The following is a 20,750-nucleotide window of genomic DNA, read 5'->3' on the forward strand; positions in this document are numbered from 1 at the left end:
CTGCAGCTTTAGATGGATTCCTTCTCTAACACACCTGGACCATTGACTCATTATAAGCCTCTACAGAGCTGAATGAGGGAAGTCAACCTTTTGTCTGGGGTGTTTTAGCAGGGATGCTCTCCTGATTTGTACCGTCAATGTGGCCCGTTGAGCGTGGCCAATATGCTGAAGTGGCCCTCTGTGAAATTGAGTTTGACACCCCTGGTCTATCAGACAAAATCGCCATAAAATACATAGACATTTTATGATACTTAATACAGTATATGTTATAATATTAAGGGAAGAAGAAGCAAATGCAAATCTGTAAACTGAAACAAATTAAAAAAAGACTTCAAAAACAATAATAAATCAGACCTTTAATCAATAATTTATTCAAATATACTGGTGGGTTTTAATCATACAGACAGAAAAAAAATGATTTCATTTTCTTTATGGTTTTGTCAGGTTGAAACTAATAAAGTAGTTGTTTTGTTTTTTATTTCTATCCACAGCACCACTGGGTTGATAACAGCTGCAGAAACCACAATTTACCTGAAGTGAGACAGACTGTAACAGCGACACACAGTGAGTCAAGTCTGAGTGTGTTTGTGCAGCAGGCCACTTCAGACTCCGCTCCACTGCGGTAATTTGTATTGTTCATAGATAAAATGGTTTGTATTTGACGCTGCCTGCACTCACATAATTTGCCTTATTATCCTGAGATTCTGTTCTTTCGATTGAGTGTCGCTCCTTCGCGCAGGATCTTCAAAATCTGGGTGGAAAATGGCATCAGAGCATTTGGGTTATTTTGTTTTTTGCAATTGCAGCCTGAAAGGATTTGCAGAGATTCTCTTAAATATGTCAGAGAGTGTTTTACTTTTAGAAAAAACTCTGCATGATGGTGAAAACTAACAAGTTTAAGACTGAGGAGTATGATTAGATCAGGAGCAGCGTCTCGTGTAAAAGCTGCAGTCTGTTATGGATGTGGGGAAACAGACGTTTACTAGTTTTCCCAAAAGGAAACAGGCTCTTATTTTTTATGTTTTGAGTACTGCAACAACAGATAAATAATCTTTATCAAAAGATCAAAAACAACCCACATTTTGAAACTTTACATTTAGCACTTTTACTAACTTTTTCTGATAATTTGTTGAGAACTGGAAGAAATTATTAATTTTAACACAAATAATGAGATTGAGATGAAATGCTTGACAGCTAGAAAAACATCAAACGGCTGGCTTTTATGTTTGTTTTTCCTACTTTTTAACAAAAACTGCTAATTTTTCACCAGGTTGCTACATAACTAAACCATTTCTATGAAATCTGAAAAGTAAAAGAAATAAGGGCATCATATTGTTGGGTTTCTTTGGATCAATAGTTAACAAGATAAGCTAAGTGGCGCCAATTTTCCAGGAATATAAATCCAATCAAGTCTTAAAATTTTAAATCAATGAAGATGATGGACAATCAGGTCACCTAGAGGGCAGTTGAGAATAAAAAGCATTTAATTACCGCAGCATTTGCTCTCCAGAGCCCTGTGTGTCTCTGTTAGAGCTCCGTATCTTTCCTCCATCTGTTTTCTAGGAAGAAAAAACTCCAGATACAAAGCTGATGGAGTGAGAATCAGCCAGCTGGGGTTTGTAGTTTCTCAGAGCGTGAAGATGTCAGTGCCAGTGCTCATATTTCACCAAGTCTGTGTGTCTTTATTAACGTGCTGTTTAGCATTCTGAGAGCAGAATCTCAGTAAGTAAAGTCTCTGAGTGCCAGTCCCACAGGTTGCTTAGAGCAAACTGGTGGAACTGGGAGTGGTGGGAGCTGGAATCAGTAGGTCTTCTTCCAGGAACGGAGATACAGCTGGAAGGGCAGCAGAGGGTTTCTGTTCAGCAGGCTCTTGTGGAAAACATCAAAATCAGCTTTCCTGACTCGCTGCAGATAGTCCTCCAACACGACCTGGAGCACAGAGCAGAACAAGCACAAGCTGGTTCAGTTTGAATTCATGCCTCACATCCTCAAAGATGACAGTTTCTGAAACTTTCTGCACTTTTTAGACTTTTTAGACCTGATCTACTAAATTTTTACATGTATAAAAACAGATAAAAACAACTTGATTTCATCTATAAGCAGCAGTCAGTCAGTGGGCCACCAATCACTGTGGAGCTTCAAAAGCAATGAGTCTCTGTGTTTGAGACTCTTATTTTGATTAAAAAACTTTTTCCACAATGCGTTTGAAAAATACACATTATTTGGGAAACTTTACTTTCAAAGCAAAAACAAAGCAGTAAAAATACTGTTGGCTGTCTAGTTTCTACAAATTAAAATAAAATATTGTCACATGGATGTCGCCATGTTGCTTACACTGCAATGCATCCTGGGTAGATGACGTAGGCTAGGTGCAGCGGTAGCTCAGACTAGCCTGAACAGAAATTTATGTGCAAAAATGAAAAAATGAGAAGGACTGAATTTGAAGAGATTTGGCCAAAAAGGTTGTGCTGGTGCTAACTGGAAATGCTAACCAAAATAGGGAGCATATGCTGTAAAAAGCTACAATGTTTTAGGACCAAAACATTTAAATATATTAGAATGGGTTTGTTACAAAGACTTAAATATGCTTCACTATCTCTTTAAACATCCTATTTGTTTAGCTGTCCTGTTAGCTCAACGTGTCATTGGCCCGGCATGCATTGAGCAGGTAAAAAATGTCGACCTCTGTAGGCAAAAGATAAAATAAAGATAGATAATTTTTAAAAATTGAGTTTTTACACATCACAAACTACAATTTTTGGAGGTAAAAAGAAGAAATACAACACATTTAGGCCAACAGGTTCAACTAGTCACGGATCCCTTTAAATTGAAGATCATAAAAGCTCTAAAAGAATTAAAACTCTGGGTTATTGCTCTAGAAGAGCCCCATTGAAAAAAGGAAATAAAACACCCAGGATTTACCAAGAATGAAACCTAGAGCCTCTGTGTGAAAACGGATGAGCCTCAGACGGATTTCCATCAAAGGGCAACTGAGCAGTCACTGCATACATCATCATGTAAAAGCATAGGAGGAGGAAACCAGAAAAGAGACACTCGTTAAGGTGACCCCTGCAGACAAACTGTGATTGCAGTGTATTTCTAAACTGTTTTTTTTTTTCTGCATCAGGGGTTAGGGGTCTTAAAATGATGAAAGGAATGAATAAAGCTGGAAAATAAAAGACGTTTTTCAGTGAAAAGCTTGTCCCAGAGGCCGCAGAATCTCGTTTCTGTTCACTTCCTGCTCAGAAGCGAGAGTGTTTTAATGATAAAAGACACACATGCATTTTCCTGCAACAACATGGATTAGTTAGCATCTGGAAGGGGCATTTTATTTGAAAATCTGAATATATGGACTTCAAATGTTAAAAACAAAAACATGTCAAACCTAAGGCAGATTTTGATTCCACCTTAAAAATAGAAACTTATTCAAAGCTGAAATTTTACCATCTCCTTTTGTTTCTTTAACCCAAGAACCACAGGATAAAGCTTGTTGCTTTTCTCCTCTTCATCCTTCTCGCCAACGTTATGCACAGCTTTCATTTAGCTCCCCAGCAAAGAGCGCGCTGTGCAGAAACACGTTACGGACATTCTTTATTCTGTCTGCAAAGCTCTCAGGTGTCTGTTCCTCCATCACCTGTGTCTCTCTGAACAATTTGGTGGTAATTCAGAGGCTGGAAATGTGTTTTCAAAAGGGTTTTTTTTTTCTATTTGGGCACATGGAAACAAGATTCCACCTACACACTGTTTGAGGAGGCTTTTCTGCTTCATTACGGCAGATGAGAATATTTTATTTGAAAAAATGTGCTGGGTTCTTTAAAGAAATGCTTAAATCAAAAAGATTCTGCAGATCGTAGCATCTTTTTAAATTGTTTTTCTTAAATCTTCGATATGCACCCCTAGGTCTAACGCTGTCATTCTTCATGTTGTTTTGAAATGAAAGAGTTGGTGTGATTTATGTCCTCTAGTCTTCACTGGTCGACCTCTTTTTTTTTTCTTCATTCTGCCTCACTGATCCAAACCTGCAGTTCATCTGAATCTAATTTTCAGGACACGAAGAAAGCAATGCAGACTGTGCCTGCTTTCCATGTGGTTCGCTATCAGGAACACAAATAGACAACAACACTCCCACACAGGCATGAAGGGGCCATTTTGCTGCTTGGAGAAGGTCCACTGCAAAGTCATTCAGGAGGGAGAGTCCATTTTTCTGCTCCATCCCGTAGTTACAGCAGGTTGGTGATGGATCATCATTATGGACTCCACAGAAATGTTTTATTCACCAGCAGAAAGCAGCCTCTGAGTTTGAGTTCATGCATAGTTAGAGTTACATTTAGGTCAAATTCACACCAGCCCTGTTTGGTCTGCTTTAATCAAACTCTGATTCATTTGCCTTGAAAGTCCAATTCGTTTGGGAAGTTGTCGTCCGGTTTGCCGAAAAACCTAAATCTCAGTTCGGTCGGAGGGAACTCCTCATTCATTAAATGAAACCTCTCTGACATATTGCAGATATCTGATATTTACCAATATATAAATTACACATGTCCCTACTTTTATGACACCATTAAAAAGCATGAAACACAAACAGGAACAAGATTAAGATAAACACTGGTTGTTAATATCAATCCAGTTTTACTTATCGGACCGATGCCAAGGGTTAAAAAGTCATTTTGAAGGCACTGATTGGCTTCCTTAGGTTGTTTATAGGGATAATACTCTTAGTGTATGTAACCTTCTTAATCTAAAAACAATAATCTTTAAAACATTTACCTCCCTTTTTGCCCTGAATATTAAACAATTAGAGATTATTTTTGTAACCCTAACTGATTGAAAAAAAGAAAATGTTTAGTCTGTTTTTCTCAGACAGCAGGAAAACATATTTTTATGCTCTGTACAAATATTTCTGGTTTCAGCTCCACAGACAAAAGGAGGAAAAAAACGGATTAAATTGGATTATTCTCAATGCCTTAACAAATCTGGTTGTCTGCACAAACAAGATCTGCAGTCAGCATATGACGGCTGACTTTCAGGGTGATTACTGAAGCAAACATCAGTGATATGAGAAAAAAGTGATTTTAAAATGTAAATGAGATCTTGATGAATAGCAGGGGAATATTATGACTTACAGTGGGAAGGAAGGCCGGGGTTGCTGCTGCTGGAACGTTGTGGCTAAACGATCGGGCCTGAAGGAAAAAGCAGAACAAACTGAAATGAAAAAACAAAAACAACTGCTTTTCCTGTGTAAGTAAGTTTCAAAAAGATTGGAAAATCACAGAAATCTAAGCTGCAACTTATGATAAAATGCTGACTTTGTATTTGCTGCCACTAGCATTAAAAAAGTTGAAAAAGAAAAATTCTTAACATCTCTAATAAAAGATGGTGTGAATTTGCTACTACATTTGTGCAGCTATGATACTTGAGTAATAACAGACTGAGTCAGACTTTCTAATAATATCTGAACGGCTCTGCGACGCCATTTCTCTAAGCTTCTGAAAGTGTTTTCCATCTCGTTTTGCACCCGATTATTTCAAGAGGATTCTGTTTTTATTCAGGCACTCAACACCGACCTTTGGATCACTTAGACACACAAATGGAAACGGCATGAATAAACCCGTGTTTTGTCTACCTGCAACAGGCAGTTTGTCAAACAACAGCTAAATTGTCTTTCTAGGACACTTTAAATAAAAACATCACTTAGCCTAAATACTTATGTTGAATGTACGAAAATACAACAGTATGGCAAATATAACAGCACTTAAATGCCAAAAACGTCATAACCAAACAACTATCAGCTTAACACACAGCATACCTCATCACTATTAGTGACGTGTTGGTAAAAAAAAGTTGCATAAAAAGGACCGGCAAGAAAGACAGAGTGAGAATGATAAAGTAAATGTAAAATCAGTGGTGGGCACACTTTCACTAATACTGGAGCTAAAATGTTTAGTGCATCTAGTTTCCCTTTTTTTTTTTTCAGATTAATTCTAACGAGATAATTTACTTGGCTGCTTTGTAAACTTTCAGATGAAGTTCAACATCACTGCTGAAATTTATATTCATAATCTTATTTTGAAGTCTGTTAATACAGCATTTCTGCCTCCTTCCCTAAAATTATCTTTTTTTAAGACACTTTTTTGAGCAAGTGGCAAGTCAGTATGGTTGAACTTAGCACTTTAGCATCTTAGCTTCAGCTTCCATGACTAACTTTTAGATAGCAGTGCCCAACACTGCCTAAAATGGAAATTTTAGCCAAACCACAGGAAGAAGAAGGAATATTATGCAACTTATTTTCTTCCAGGATTCATTCCCTGCTTCCATGGTTTACTGTGAGGATGATCTGTTCAGGTGCACGTTAGTCAGGAAGTTTGTCTTTTTTCATTTGAGCAGAACACTTCCATACGTTTGCCGAGTCTCCTACTTCATTTTTGGCAAACCCTGAAAAAGGACTTTTTACAGCTTTCTTGCAACTGTCTCATTGTTTTGGAAGATTTGCAGTAATCAGATTCATCATGGCAGGAAGTAAAACTAATTTAGGTATAATTGACCTTGTTTGATCAAGTATTAACAAGATGGAGTCAGGCCAAGCAAAAGCATTGTTCTGGATAGAGGTCACCAAGTTGGATTGTAATTAAGTACTTAGGGATTGTCCCCACTGTGAGAAGTCAAACAGTCTGCAAAATATGCAAATAGAAGCAAAAAAGCAAAAGAAAATCTCATCATCAGCTCCACATGGGGTACAGGAATTAGGTTTCTACTCTGCCAGCTCACTCCTAATTAAGTCAGTTAATTAATTAGAACACATTCTTTTTAGTACAAACGTCTCATTTTTGTAAGTTTTAGTCTAAGTTTTATCATGTTTTATTGCTTATGTGAACATAATAAAACAGTTAATAAAAGGAGAGTATTCCCTAATTTAGGCTAAAGATTTTAATATTTCATATTTCATCTTGTTTGTCCTTACCTGCCCTTCTTTCATACTGAATTATTTCCAACAGACATGATATAGGTTGATTTTTAAATCCCCTTTTTTCTCTTGCAATCTGTTTTTCTTTTAACACCAGTCACTATCAACTGTGAAACAACCTGTGCAGGCCCTTTCTTTCAACGGAAATTACTTTGTATTCCCAGGGAAGGAAGAACCTGTGGGCGTGTAGACTGGAGTCTGAATTTGTGAAGTTAGCAACGAATCCCCTGAGCTCTGCCAGCTACAGGTTTGGCCTTTTGTGGCTCAAACATGTTCCTGCGCATTCTCAACTCAACAAAGGATTTGTGGGTCCTAATAGTGTTTGTCAAGCTGTTCCAAGGAAGTGTTTGCAGACTGGTCTAACACACAGGCTTGCTGGAGTAAAACAGTGCATTGCTGCAACAACTGACAAATGTGTAAAGACCAGATGTAAATGTAACATCAGCACAAGGACTGGGAAATCAGCTAACTATGTAGCAAGCTACCTTTTTTTATTGTTGTTTTTGTATCTAGATAGCTAGCTAAAAACAACAACAGAAGACATATTTTGTCTAATGAAATATTACTTTACAGGAATCCCTGGGAAATTTGCTTAAAACTGAAATTTGATTTTAACTTAAAAAAACAAAAAAAACAATGAAACAGTAAACCGATGGAAAATAGCACTTTGATTCCTACTTCCCAATTGCTCTCTCTGAGTGTAATTTAATGCAATTTAGCTTCTAGCAGAATTTCCTACTAGGTGTGAACAATGAGCAAACAAAATTAAAATAGTTAGTGTTTAAACAGCTGCATAATGAAAAAATCTCCATGAGGACAAAAATCAATAAGGCATGCAAGTGGAGACCAATACATCCCCAAACCAATTAGCTACAAACTCTTAGGAGAAACATAATAGTAAACAGAAGATACTCGCAGGACATTTTGAGTCATCCACAGCGTTGCAGGTGCAAGCTGCAACCCACAGCATGCCAGAGCATGAGTCACCAGTGATGTTAATTTTAAAAATACCAAACCTATCCCTGCTGTCCAAGTGGCGTAAAAGGTGCAGAGAGAAACTAAAGTGCAGTGGATGTGGACGAGCTGAACGACCAGCTTCAGCAAAGGATCCACGTCCAATCAATGGTGACGTCATTGGTGAAACAAATTAAGATTTTCCTTGTTGAAAATAATTTAGATCCTCCCAAGGAAAATCCTTCCTGAGTTTCTGCAGCATTTAAACCGTTCCGACATAAAATGTCACCAGAGAAGAGGATAATTGCACATTTCCACTGGCGTTTCGGACCTCTCATTTTCTCTGACTGTCCATCTGTGCCGAACTTGCTGTGTAGATTCATTCTTCTACCAAGTGTGTATGATAGTTATCCTTCTTTTCCCCTCCATTCATTTCACCCATTTGAAGTAGGAATAAACATACGTGTGGTGTAAATTATTTAGGTTAAATAATTCATGAAAAGAAACCTTTTTCGATTTGACTTTAATACTCTTCATGTTCAGATTTCTGCCGAGTAATTCTTGAATTACCCAGCATGATGCTATTACTAAAACATGCAGACATAATTTCTGATTCTTGCCAGTGTCATGGTTATTAGTATTAGTATTACTATTATTAGTATTTGAAAGAAATGTTGGGTGAATAAACCAGAAAAACCACAAAGATGTGCTATAAAACCAGAGAAGTCAGAGCTTTCACAGTAACATCTCCTTAATTGTTGAAGGTTTTTCCTCTCCAGGTCAGACAGCCCTCCTGGCTAACAGTTTCTAAAGTGGCTTTTAATGAGCGAGTCTCTTTGAAACTGACAGGACATAGCTCTAGTCCAGGAGTCTAGGTTTATTGGACTTTCCACAACAACTCAATAACTTAGGCTGAAATGATTAAATAAAAAGTTTTTTTAAAATACAGTTATTGGAGTTTTTAAGTATTGTTTTTACTTAAAGTACCCAATAATATTTTTAGCTCTATTTTTCTTATTATAATGTAGGACACTACCTGGGTTTTCACTTTCCAAAGATATCAACATTACATTAAAGAAAATGCATCCATCCACTTGTTTGCAATAGTTTTGTTGAAACCTAAAGAAAGAAGTAAAATGGTGGATATTTATAAAGAACTATAAACATCTTGTACTATATGTGCTTGTAAAGAACTTTATTTTTCTAGCTGGACTTAGTTCAGGTCAGAGTTTATCCTTCAATACAACTGAATGAACAGATATTAAGGTTTTGGATTAGAAAAGCTGAACCTGGCCAAATTCTCTTTCAAAGTCTCTTTTTTTTGACAGTAGAACAGTAAATTTGATTTGTGTAAAAGTTGAGACAAAAACAATTAGAAAATGATTGTCGTGTTACATACGTGTTCAAGGTGAACGTGAGCCTGGCTGGCGATGTCGAACACGACATCTCGAACGTTCTTCTCCCGGCTGCCACGGATGAAATCCTCCTGAGACGCTCCGTGCTAAAGAAACAAAATAAACAGAAACAGAATCCACTGCGTTTGTTTCCAGATCACAGATTAATGTCGTCAATATCCAGAAACAATTAATCAAATTAATCTGGATGAATCAATTATTGAAATAATAGTCAACTAATTTAGAAATCGATTAATCATTAGCATATACAAACTCAAAAAGGCCAAAAAAGAAGAACACAGTCATAGTCATAATTCCCAGGAAAGGAAGAACCTGTGGGCGTGTAGACTGCAGTCAGAATTTGTGAACATAGTCATAATTAAGTCAAAACTTTGTGAAAAATACAGATTTTGTAAAGACAGAAAAAAATTCTGTATCTGTAAATATGTTTGACCCAGAACTCCTTAAGTGGAAGTTTTAGCTTCACCAGGTTTAAATAATGTTAAAAAATGAATTGGATCCCAATATTAATTGCTTAAACTAAATAAAATAAACATATGAACTGCACAGTGAATGATGTTAAGTCAAGCAGAAAAGACTAAGCTTTTCTCATGTTAATGTTAGAAGTATGTGCCAACTGCCGATGCATCATTTGCTACAAATAATCAAGCATTCACTACAGGAATGTTTATTTTCTTGCTTAAAAAGGAATAGAAAAGCTTATATGTATTTTTAATGTATTAAAAAACTAAAGTGGTAAAATGTGAAATATGCAAAATGTGGCATATTTTGTTTTCACTAAAAATGTTCTAAGAAAAAAAAAACAATTTTCTGAGAAGAACCCGTCAAATATTTTGAAGTTTGGACATGAATGAAAAGTCCTTTCGGTTTTATGAAGCAGCCAGAAGCACAGGAAGCGTTTCATGACCTTCAGCACACCTGCAGTGATAACAGCTCACAGTTTTATCTTCTCAGCTCTCTGAGCCAAAATCCTCAAAAATCTGCAGATAAGACTCAGAGAAGCAGCGCATGAAAGACATCCTGAGAATCTGGTCAAAGTAGGAGGAATCTTTATACAGAAAGATGACATATAAAAGTGTCTGTCTGAAAATGCACCTTGCATCAAAGTATATCACTAAGACTGACAACGACAAGACAAAAAATATGGACGAATATTTCAAAGAAAGTGCTTGAAAATGTTTCTGCATATTCTAGCAAGCTGGGACATTTCTATACGAGTGCTGCAGAGGAAAGAAAGAAAGTATTTGGATCAGATATCACCTTCAGATTTATGATTTATATTCAATATTTACATAAAATACAATATAGATTTGCTTCGAGAGGAAAATATTTTTACTTTTAATTGTTGAAAGAAATTAAATTCTACTAAGAACTTCTTCGATAGACTTTCCTTCCATTTGGAGACATTAAATACAAAAGAAATGTCTCTGAATTCATAACTTCAAATGGACAAATTAACTATTTCAACATTTCATCCTCGAGAATTCAGAGACAATCAAACATTGTGTTTCAATAAAAAATAAGAAAATAAAGATTGATAAGATAACTAAGTGCATTATTGAATACAGATATTTTCACTTCACATAAGATGCTGAGAAGAAATTAAGAGCGACAAATCCTGCAGAGGAGAAAATAAGTATTCAACACCTCAACATTTTCCTCAGTGAATCCATTTTTAATGGGGCCACTGACATTACATCCTAAATAATACACATGCAAAGAAATCAGTATGACTAAGTCCATAAATTATTTGCTGAGGTGGAAGGGCGCAGCGAAAAAAAAAAAAAAAAGACAAAAAAAGGCAGAAAGCCAAGAAACCAGCTGAAATCTATCAGTATTTGGAAAGCAGGTTTAGTTCCAATTGATGGCCTGTAAAAAGGAAAATAGTTCTCTTTAGAGCTTTGTTAGAAAACATACATTGGTTGAAGACATTTTTATTTATCAGTAAGCACCATTGTGGTAATAATCTTGAAGAATATATTTAAACTTTTTGACCAGGTGATTTCTGACAGAGGAGCAACAATTATCAGAAGACCTGTGAAAAAGTAAAGGACCGCTGCAAGGAGCTTTAGAAAGGAACTACCAGTTACAACTTTTCTATGAAGACATTAAATAATTCAGTCAAATGTTGTTTCCTATAAGCACACTCACTGCACAAGACTCCACTGCTGAAGAAAAAGCCAGTTAAAGTCAGTCAAATCCTGGGAGATTATAGATTGTAGTCTTTTTGATGAGAGCAAATATTAATGGATGACACTTCATCAAAGCAGATGATATGTCTCTATATCTGTGGAGGATATCTTGGAGTTGTCATCAGTATTAAAATACTTTTAACTAAACATTTTCAATACTTGTTCAATGAGTGTTTTCGCTTTATCAAACATAACTTATGAACTAATGAACTTGATTGTCATTTCCATGTTGATAAGCTCATTAGAAATATATTTACTGACAATACATTATTATGTTTAATAATTCAGATTTTCATCATTTCTCAGCACCTTAGTGAGGAGATCTGACTTCATCTTTGAAAGGATCAAAATAACAGAGCGATTTTCGTTCCAAGAACCATTCCTGCCTTCCCGCTTACATGCAGTACATTTGCCGAGGAGGTGACTCAGCTCCAGATTACTGAGAGATGATGAGAAAAAATTGATGCAGGTAATAAAGGGTATTGAAAAGAAGAAAAATATTATAAATGAAAGGATAAAAGACCAACATTTCAGACCAGAAATAAAGGAAAGAAATCATTTCGGGGACTGCAAAGCTATTAGAAAGCAACACTGTCCTCGCTTTGAACCATTTGGTGGTTCTGACAAACATTAAACCTCAATAAATGCACAGTTATATTTGATCTGCCTTTAAATAAAATAGCTGTGGTCCTAGCTCATGGTTGAGTCCCATCTTTTGTTTCTTTTGAATACAACAGACTTAAATAGAGCAACAGAAGCATAGTGACGGTGTATTATAACAAAGTTAGTAGATAAAGTGACAAATAATTGCCGACACAACTTTCAGTGAAAGCTTAGATTCATCTGTGCAAGTAGAATGGCATTTCCAGGAAAACCTGCAATAAAAAAAAGACAGAGCTCTTAAAACTAGACATGTTATACATCGGCTTTTACCAGAGAGCCAGTTTTTAGCTCCAGTATTGTCTGAGGTATGAAATGGGATAACGGCATACGGCCAACATTGCCCCGACTGAGAGCTACATTTTTATGGAGACTTGATGTGCCTCATTTCACACCTGCAGCTCCCATCAGACACGTCAGGAAGGGACAAACCAAGCAGCAAATAGGCTCAAGCTGCTGCTTTCCCACAGATCGTGAATCAGTGTTTAAAAAGGTCTGAAGTATAACTCAGGAAATGTTAGTTTACTCTCTTAAACCAAAAACTTTTTAGTTTGCACCATATAATACATAAATGTATGATGTTGTGGTAATAGTCATACAGCTAGAGCCCTTTAAATTATTAAAAGAACCTCAAAATGTGTATGTGACTAACACTGAGATGTCTATAAATACCACAGAGAGTTGTGGTGAGGTTTAAAGCAGGGTTACATTCTACAGCAATATCTCAAGGTTTCTAAATAATTAAGTGCGACAACAATCAGATTACTGTGCCAACGCTTTACGATCCCAAAGCGACCCGCATGAAGACGAACGTAGAGATCACACAGGAGAGCACTGTTAAGGGAAATAATGAGCCGTTTATGGATCACTTTTAGTTTATTCAGCAATGCAAGCTGACAGCAATATCACAAAACCATAACAAGATGAAGGAAGCTAATAAAAACAAAGAACAACTAATAGCAACGGCCCATAGAGGAGCATTAACTACTATAAGGAAATCTGGATGTGGAGTCAGAACCAAGAGTGATGGGATTGTGAAGTGACTTAAGATGGAAACGGTGAGTTAAAAGATTTGCTGTAGTGTTTTTTACAAAGTGAGCTTATACATATAAACAAGTAATTATTATCTGCATGGAATATGGGACACATAAATATTCAGTGGAAGCCAAAATTCTCCCTCCATTAAATTATTTATCCAGGGGATCTTTGGTTGAGGTGGAGTAGGCCAACCTGGAAGTCCAACACACATTAATCGAATAGTTTGACCTCCTCAGCTTGAAATAAAGTCTTTTTAATGACCTAATTACACAAACACTGTCTGAGAACTTTTATCTACAGATTAAAATGCTGCAAGTGTTTGGGTTCTTTAGTTCAGCTTTTCTACAAGCATAAAAATAGGTCAGAAATAAAGATCATTAAGACATGATATTCATTTACAGCAATGGCCCAAGTAAAACTCCATCAAATAATGACGCCATTAAATGTCTTGTGTGTCAGTTTTACGTGTTAAAGCAAAATTAACTGTGAGAAGAACAGAAAAACTAACAGATTCTTGATGTAAGCAGCCGGATTGGGACGTTTTGATGAATGTGTTTAAATGAGTGTGACTCGTCATGCTGCTGATTTTTCCTTATTCCCCCCTCAACTCGTCTGTCTCTCCTCTGTTTTTTTCCTGTTAAGTTTAATCAGTCAAGTGTTACTAGAGAAATATTCCATCTGTTATCTGCCTTCTGCATCCTGGACATATAACTCATATCTTTTAATGAAGAAATATTACATTTGCTCTTGTTTTACTTTATGCTGTAGATACAACCCCTGGCAAAAAGTATGGAATCACCAGTGTTGGATGAGCAGTCATTCAGACATTTCATGCTGTAAAACAAACTCGGATCAAAAACATGATACAATATTAAGGTCATTCCAAAGTGCAACTTGTTGGCTTTCAGGAACACTCAAAGAAATGAAGAGAAAACATTGTGGAAGTCAGTGAATGATACTTTTATTGACCAAACACAGGGAAATAAATATGGAATCACTCAATTCTGAGGAAAAAAGTATGGAATCATGAAAAACACATAAACAAAAGACCATTCAAAATACATCACTAGTATTTAGTTGCACCATCTTTGGCTTTTATAACAGCTTTTAGTCTCTGAGGCATGGACTTGATGAGGGACAAACAGTATTTGGTGCCTACTCTCTTTGATAGCAGTTGCCAGATCAGCTTTGCAGGTTGGAGCCTTCTTGTGGAACATTTTTTTCAATCTCCACCACAGGTTTTCTATTGGGTTGAGATCTGGACTATTTGCAGGCCATGACATCGACTGAATGTGTCTTTCTTCAAGGAATGCCTTCACTGTTTTTGCCCTATGGCACGATTCATTGTCATCTTGGAAAATTATTTCATCATCTCCAAACATCTGTTCAATTGAAGGGATGAGAAAACTGTCCAAAATGTCAATGTAAACTTGTGCATTGATAGAAGAATTAACCACAGTCATCTCCCCAGTGCCTTTGCCTGACATGCAGCCCCATATCATCAAGGACTGTGGAAATTTGGTTGTTTTCTTCAGGCAGGCCTCTTCATAAATCTCACTGGAACGGCACCAAACAAAAGTTCCAGCATCATCACCTTGTCCAATGCAGATTCTTGACTCATCACTGAAGACAACTTTCATCCAGTCATCCACAGTCCATGATTGCCTCTCCTTAGCCCATCGGAATCTTGTTCTTTTATGGTTAGGTGTCAATGCTGGTTTTTATTTAGCTTTCCTGTATTGAAATCCCACCTCCTTTAGGCGATTTCTTACGGTTCGGTCACATACATTGACTCCAGCTTCCTCCCATTTATGCTTCATCTGTTTAGTTGTACTTTTTTGGTTTTCAAGACAAATGACCTTTAGTTGTTTGTCTTGACGCTTTAATGTCTTTCTTGGTCTACCAGTACGCTTGGCTTTAACAACCATTCCATGCTGTTTGTGTTTGGACCATATCTTGGATACAGCTGACTGTGAACAGCCCACATCTTTAGCAACCATGCGTGAAGGGTTACCTTCTTCAAGAAGTTTCACAATCCTCTCTTTTGTTTCAAGGGACATTTCTCTTGTTGGAGTCATGGTTCTCGCCACTCCACTTCGTCCAGCAGCCCTCCAAGGTGTCATGACTGCAGGTGTTTTGAACTGCACACTAACGGGCACATCTAATCTGGGGCAGGTGTCCATTTAGGGAAAGGAAATAGACTGGGTGTGTCCTTTTTTCTACCTCCAATTTGAGTGATTCCATACTTTTTTCCTCAGAATTGAGTGATTCCATATTTATTTCCCTGTGTTTGGTCAATAAAAGTATCATTCACTGACTTCCACAATGTTTTCTCTTCATTTCTTTGAGTGTTCCTGAAAGCCAACAAGTTGCACTTTGGAATGACCTTAATATTGTATCATGTTTTTGATCCGAGTTTGTTTTACAGCATGAAATGTCTGAATGACTGCTCATCCAACACTGGTGATTCCATACTTTTTGCCAGGGGTTGTAGTTGGGTGTTGCAGGGTGTTTAAACACACCTCCAGCTCCCTCTTCTGGAAGCGGTGAGGAATGCGGGTAGAAAGCCTGGGGTCAGAAGCGTCATCTTTGCATCAGAGGATTTTTTAAGGGCAGAGCTTGCATGCTTCAAACAGCAGCCCTGGTTCCCCCCGTCGGCTCTTCTAGCAGCAGCAGTTGGTCTTCACGCTGGGCTGAAAGCCCAGACAAGGTTGGAAAATGTTTGTGGCATTATTTTCCACAATAATTTCAATCCAATGCTCTCATATTTGCCAAACGGCTGCAGAGTAACATTTCCTCCCCTTGATTTTCCCCTTTCCTCTCCTGCTTCTGTCAAAGCAGAGGCATAAGGGGCCTTTGCCCCACAGATTACTTATATCAAGGGTGCCCAACTTTTAGATGCATCAATCATCACCAGGAATCTAAAGAACCAAATAACTGCTGATGAGGGAATTCAGACATTTGATTCAGGTGTTTTGGAACAGGGAAGCATAGAAGTTACAAACCAATGATGGGAATTTTGCGTGGAGTTTCTCTCTTTAAATGAGCTGAAAGTCCTTTAAGAGATGAGCGCCAATTCAGATTTCTTTTGTCTGAAAAGTCTCTGAGCATAAAATAAAAATAGCAACAAATTTGCTAAGTTTGCAATAATATGGTGACATCACCCAAAATTAAGGAAATCGGGTGTGATTTATCAGTGAGGGATTTATCAGTGCACCTCCTAATATGTATATATGTAATTGTCACCATATTTTTATTTTGCAGTTCAAGTCAGGTGGAAGAAGTTCTGCATTAACTTAATGAAATGTCTGCAGATCTCTAAGGTACAAACATTTGCATGATGGTAGCATATTTCTCCAAACTTCTCCAACCATGGTCTCTGCAACCATTTCTTCACTCACTCTTTTCCGGTTTTGGGATGAACTGATATACGAAAATTTGGCTCAATACAGAAATTCGATGATAAAATTGCGGTTATGACCAATAATTGATATTTACCAATTATCTAAGTTAATTATCTATGTTTTTCCTACCTTTCTGCACTTCCTGTGTTTCTTCTCTGCTTCAAGATGGAAACCTGTCCAGCTTTGTGTTAATTTGGAGACATTTTGGAAAGGACATGCAGACAGTGCTGACACTGATGTGGGATCAATATCTGAACTGCAGAAGCCTCAGATATTGCTTTCATAAGGCTGAACAGAAGCAACTCACCAGCATGCATATATCCATGGGCAGGTAGACTTTCCTCCGGCTGCTGTTGTAAGGAGTGGCTCTGAGACACGTGGCGATTCCCTGAGCTTTTCCTATGTGACTTGCTGCATGATCTGCATGGACATTTTTCACTCCTGCAAACAGAAAAAAAATCTCAGCAACAAAATCCTACTTTCTGAGAAATCTTGCAAAGTTTGCAAGTGTTTTAATAAACAGAAGCTGTTTGCAGTGACGATGTCTGAGGTTTTTCCTGTCCATCCTTAGACCAGACAGAGGGGTGATCATGACCTTACTAATGGAGTTGCTGCTATTTTTAAACCCACAGTCGACATGAGTGGTCGCTGGAATGAGAAGCTGCTTCACCCTGATGTCACTCCTGTATTCACTAATGAGGAAACAGGAAGACAGCCAACTAAACTGGTGAGTTAAGCGATGCAATGATTCTGCCAAAGGGGAAAAGGTCAGAAAAGAGACCAATGCTGCTGTCTAAGGGAAAAAATACTTTTTTTTTTATTTCAGCAACTATGAGACTTGTGTAAGAAAAAAGCAACATAAGAAAGCAGCACTAAGGAAAGTTGATGTTAAAAATGCAGCAACATGTCAAACGTTCAGCATCATTTCTCACCAATACATACCTAAACACTCCAGCAGCAGGTATAATAGTGAAGACTGTGTGTTCTCTGAATACTTCTCAAGCTCCTGTAGGTTCCTGTAGGCTCTGTCATCCAGATCCTTTTCCTGGTCAAACAGAGAGACTCAATGAGCTTCACTTTCAGCACTAAGAAAAACTGTGGTCTCAGAACTTGGAAGCATTTCTGCTCAGAGTTCTTCATCCTTTGGCTCCCAGATAAGCCAAAGGACAGGAATTGATTCACTGTACTGACAGTAATTACTCAACACTATCTGAACTAGCACAATGATACCCACTGGACATGCTGAATGCTATTCTTTTAACTTTCTTTCTTACCCTTTCTGTAACAATCCTCATCAGCCATCTTTTTGTAAGACCATGCGTCTTCACTGCCTACAAAGAAAAATATATATAGAGATTATTGAACTCTAAATGCTTGAAAATGTGTCGATTCAATTTTTTTGTAATGACATTTACCTTCCACAGCTCAGTGCTGACTGGCTGGTTCGGAGGGTCATCTCTATAGATCTCCTCTATAGCCGTCTTCCAGAACTGCATTCGCATCAGACCAATGGTCTTCTGGGAAACGGAGTCCTTCACCTAGTGAAGACGGAAAAACCAGTCCAACGCTGAACTCATTAGTTTAAAAGAACTGCTGGTATCAGACACTTCTATCTACTTTTCCATACACCTAGCATTAATTTGACAATCAGTTTTGACCTGAATATAAAAAACAATCTCCCTTTCAGCTTTATGGAGGAATACCTGCCTGTGCCAGCTCCACATTAAAGGCTCTCAGAGCCAGAGAGGAGCGCCGCGCCTCCTCTGGGAGGAGGAGACACGACAAGAAGCCCTCATAGTCTCTGGATCTGAGGAGGAGCAAAAAGAGATTTAAGATTCAGGAGGAACTTTAAAGTCAGTGTGAAGCAAATTCTGTTATAACTGTAGCAAGTTACATGAAAAAAAATGGAAGAAAAATAATAACACAAGCAAGAAAAAATTTAATTTATGAAAATAAAATCTTATAAAAGTGCAAGAATAGAAATTAAGACACAGTTAAAAGACTAAATTAGCAATAAAAGCCCTTTTTAGATTTGAAATAACTTATTACATACAGTCTTAGAAAGTTTCTGGACTTACAAATACATGTATCACAATGACAAACTACATTGTTTTAATTTATGATTATGTCGATTTAAAAAAAAAAAATTAAGCAAAAAAACAAAAAAACATATATACCCAGCAAAACTTAACCTACTCCTGAACCCTTTTCACATTTTGCCCCACTAGCCTCAAACTTAACAGCAATTTTTGAGATTTTAAGTGGCAGAACAACACAACAGAGCTCATGGCTGTGCAGGGAAATATTTTGTGGTTTTCATGAAAAGAATAACACACAACATCGCCCTGAAAACATTATGCATACAGTGACCAATAGTGGTGTGAGCATCATGCAGTGGAGAGGCTGGATCCAAATGCACAACACACATTAAAAAATAAATTAATTAAAAAACACTTTGGGTTTACCACATAAAATCTTATTAAGGTACACTAAAAATGGTGATTCCACGATGATAAAATGAGGAAAAAAAATTAGTATTTCTTTATTTAATTTTAATGGATAATTCGGTAACACTTAATTTGAAGGGGGGGTGAATAAAACTGTCATGACACTGTCATAAACATGACATAACACATGTCATGAACATGAATAAGCCTTCATGAATATTTATGACTGTTGTCATAAAGCGGCATTCCGTAAATTATGACACTTTTAATACAAAGTTGACATTATTCAAAATGTCTTTGTTATGACAACTTGACATTAACCAAGAAATCATTACTGATATAAATTTGTTATAAAAGAATTAATGATTGCACTTTAAAAATTAGGTAACTTTATGTTATTAAAGGTAAAGTTTAAACAGTAATGATTTCTTGGTTAATGTCAAGTTGTCATAACAAAGACATTTTGAATAATGTCAACTTTGTATTAAAATGTCATAATTTACCGAATGACGCTTTATGACAACAGTCATAAATATTCATGAAGGCTTATTCATGTTCATGACAGGTGTTTATGACAGTATCATGTCAGTCTTATTCACCCCACTTCAAATAAAGTGTTACCGATAATTCTATAGGGCTGCACAGCGGTGCTGTTGTTGGTAGCGCTGTTGCCTTGCAGCAAGAAAGTTGTGGGGGTTTTCTGCATGTTCTCCGTGGACATGCCTGGGTTCTCTCCGGGTACAGTTCAAAAACATGACTGTTAGCTTAACTGGGTAGCGTATGCCGATTACAAGAGCAAATTCAAACAATCTCAATCTGGAGACAACATCTAAATACTTAAATAAGCACATAATTAGCGCGTTGTCTTATTATTTAGCAGAAATCGAAATGAAGAAATCCATAATTAAGCCCACTAAATTCGGACTAAACTGTCTTGTCATCCCTTTAAAAATAATTACAACATCTAAAAAAAATTCTGCTATTTTAACTGTTTACTGCTGTAAACACAGTTGATGAATGTGTTTAGAAACAACATTCATCATGCCTGTTAGCAGAACTGACCCACCTGACCAGGTTCAGGCAGTATTTCTCACTGTGCTGATTCTCCCCTGCTGTGTTTGTTGACGCTCTCACAGTTTGTATTTCAGCCGCTCTTTGAATACAAACCCCGTTCAGTGCTATCTTTCTGGGAATACTGTAAATTAGCGATGTTTTTCTGCTAAATAATCCATGCTGAACACTGACGCCGACTGCCATGTTCCCCTTCACCTAGTGTTGCGTTCTCTGTACCTCGTAAATATGATGTTCGAACTTCTAATTTAATTTTGTGTTGATGTCGATGTATTTTATAATCAATAAATATACATTTTTGGGAAGTTTAATTGATTTAATGAATTAATATATAACGTCAAATGATACTCTTTTCCTTATTTTTTTTATTTTTATCTAACCCGACAGGATGAAACTTTTTTTCCAATTTACATGAATGGAGCAGGTCCTCTCCTGTGTTACATTAAAACGTTCCGATGATTATCCGGCAGAAATTTACTTGAAATTTGAAAGATTCTTACAGAAAATGTGCTAAAGTTTGCTCTTACTTTTAAAAAAATATATCACGAATTGGTGATATAATTACATAATTTTGTGATATATGCACAACTTTGCAACTAAACAATAAAAAC

General features: G+C 36.9%; 1 protein-coding gene across 1 annotated transcript; it reads right to left on the reverse strand.

Annotated features, from left to right (window-relative positions):
• Positions 1–348: 348 nt before the first annotated feature.
• Positions 349–20,364, reverse strand: ndufaf6 (NADH:ubiquinone oxidoreductase complex assembly factor 6). The gene is made up of 9 exons (XM_015009359.2): positions 20,135–20,364; positions 18,329–18,428; positions 18,037–18,159; positions 17,896–17,952; positions 17,564–17,666; positions 16,929–17,062; positions 9,312–9,413; positions 5,121–5,177; positions 349–1,929 (listed from the first exon to the last, which is right to left on the reverse strand). Exons 1-9 carry the CDS (start codon positions 20,323–20,325, stop codon positions 1,801–1,803), a joined length of 996 nt encoding a protein of 331 aa, XP_014864845.1. The 5' UTR covers positions 20,326–20,364; the 3' UTR covers positions 349–1,800.
• Positions 20,365–20,750: the final 386 nt, after the last annotated feature.

Source organism: Poecilia mexicana, unplaced genomic scaffold (genome assembly GCF_051168715.1).
Source record: "Poecilia mexicana isolate PSO_F unplaced genomic scaffold, ASM5116871v1 scaffold_16, whole genome shotgun sequence".
Taxonomy (NCBI): Eukaryota; Metazoa; Chordata; class Actinopteri; order Cyprinodontiformes; family Poeciliidae; genus Poecilia; species Poecilia mexicana.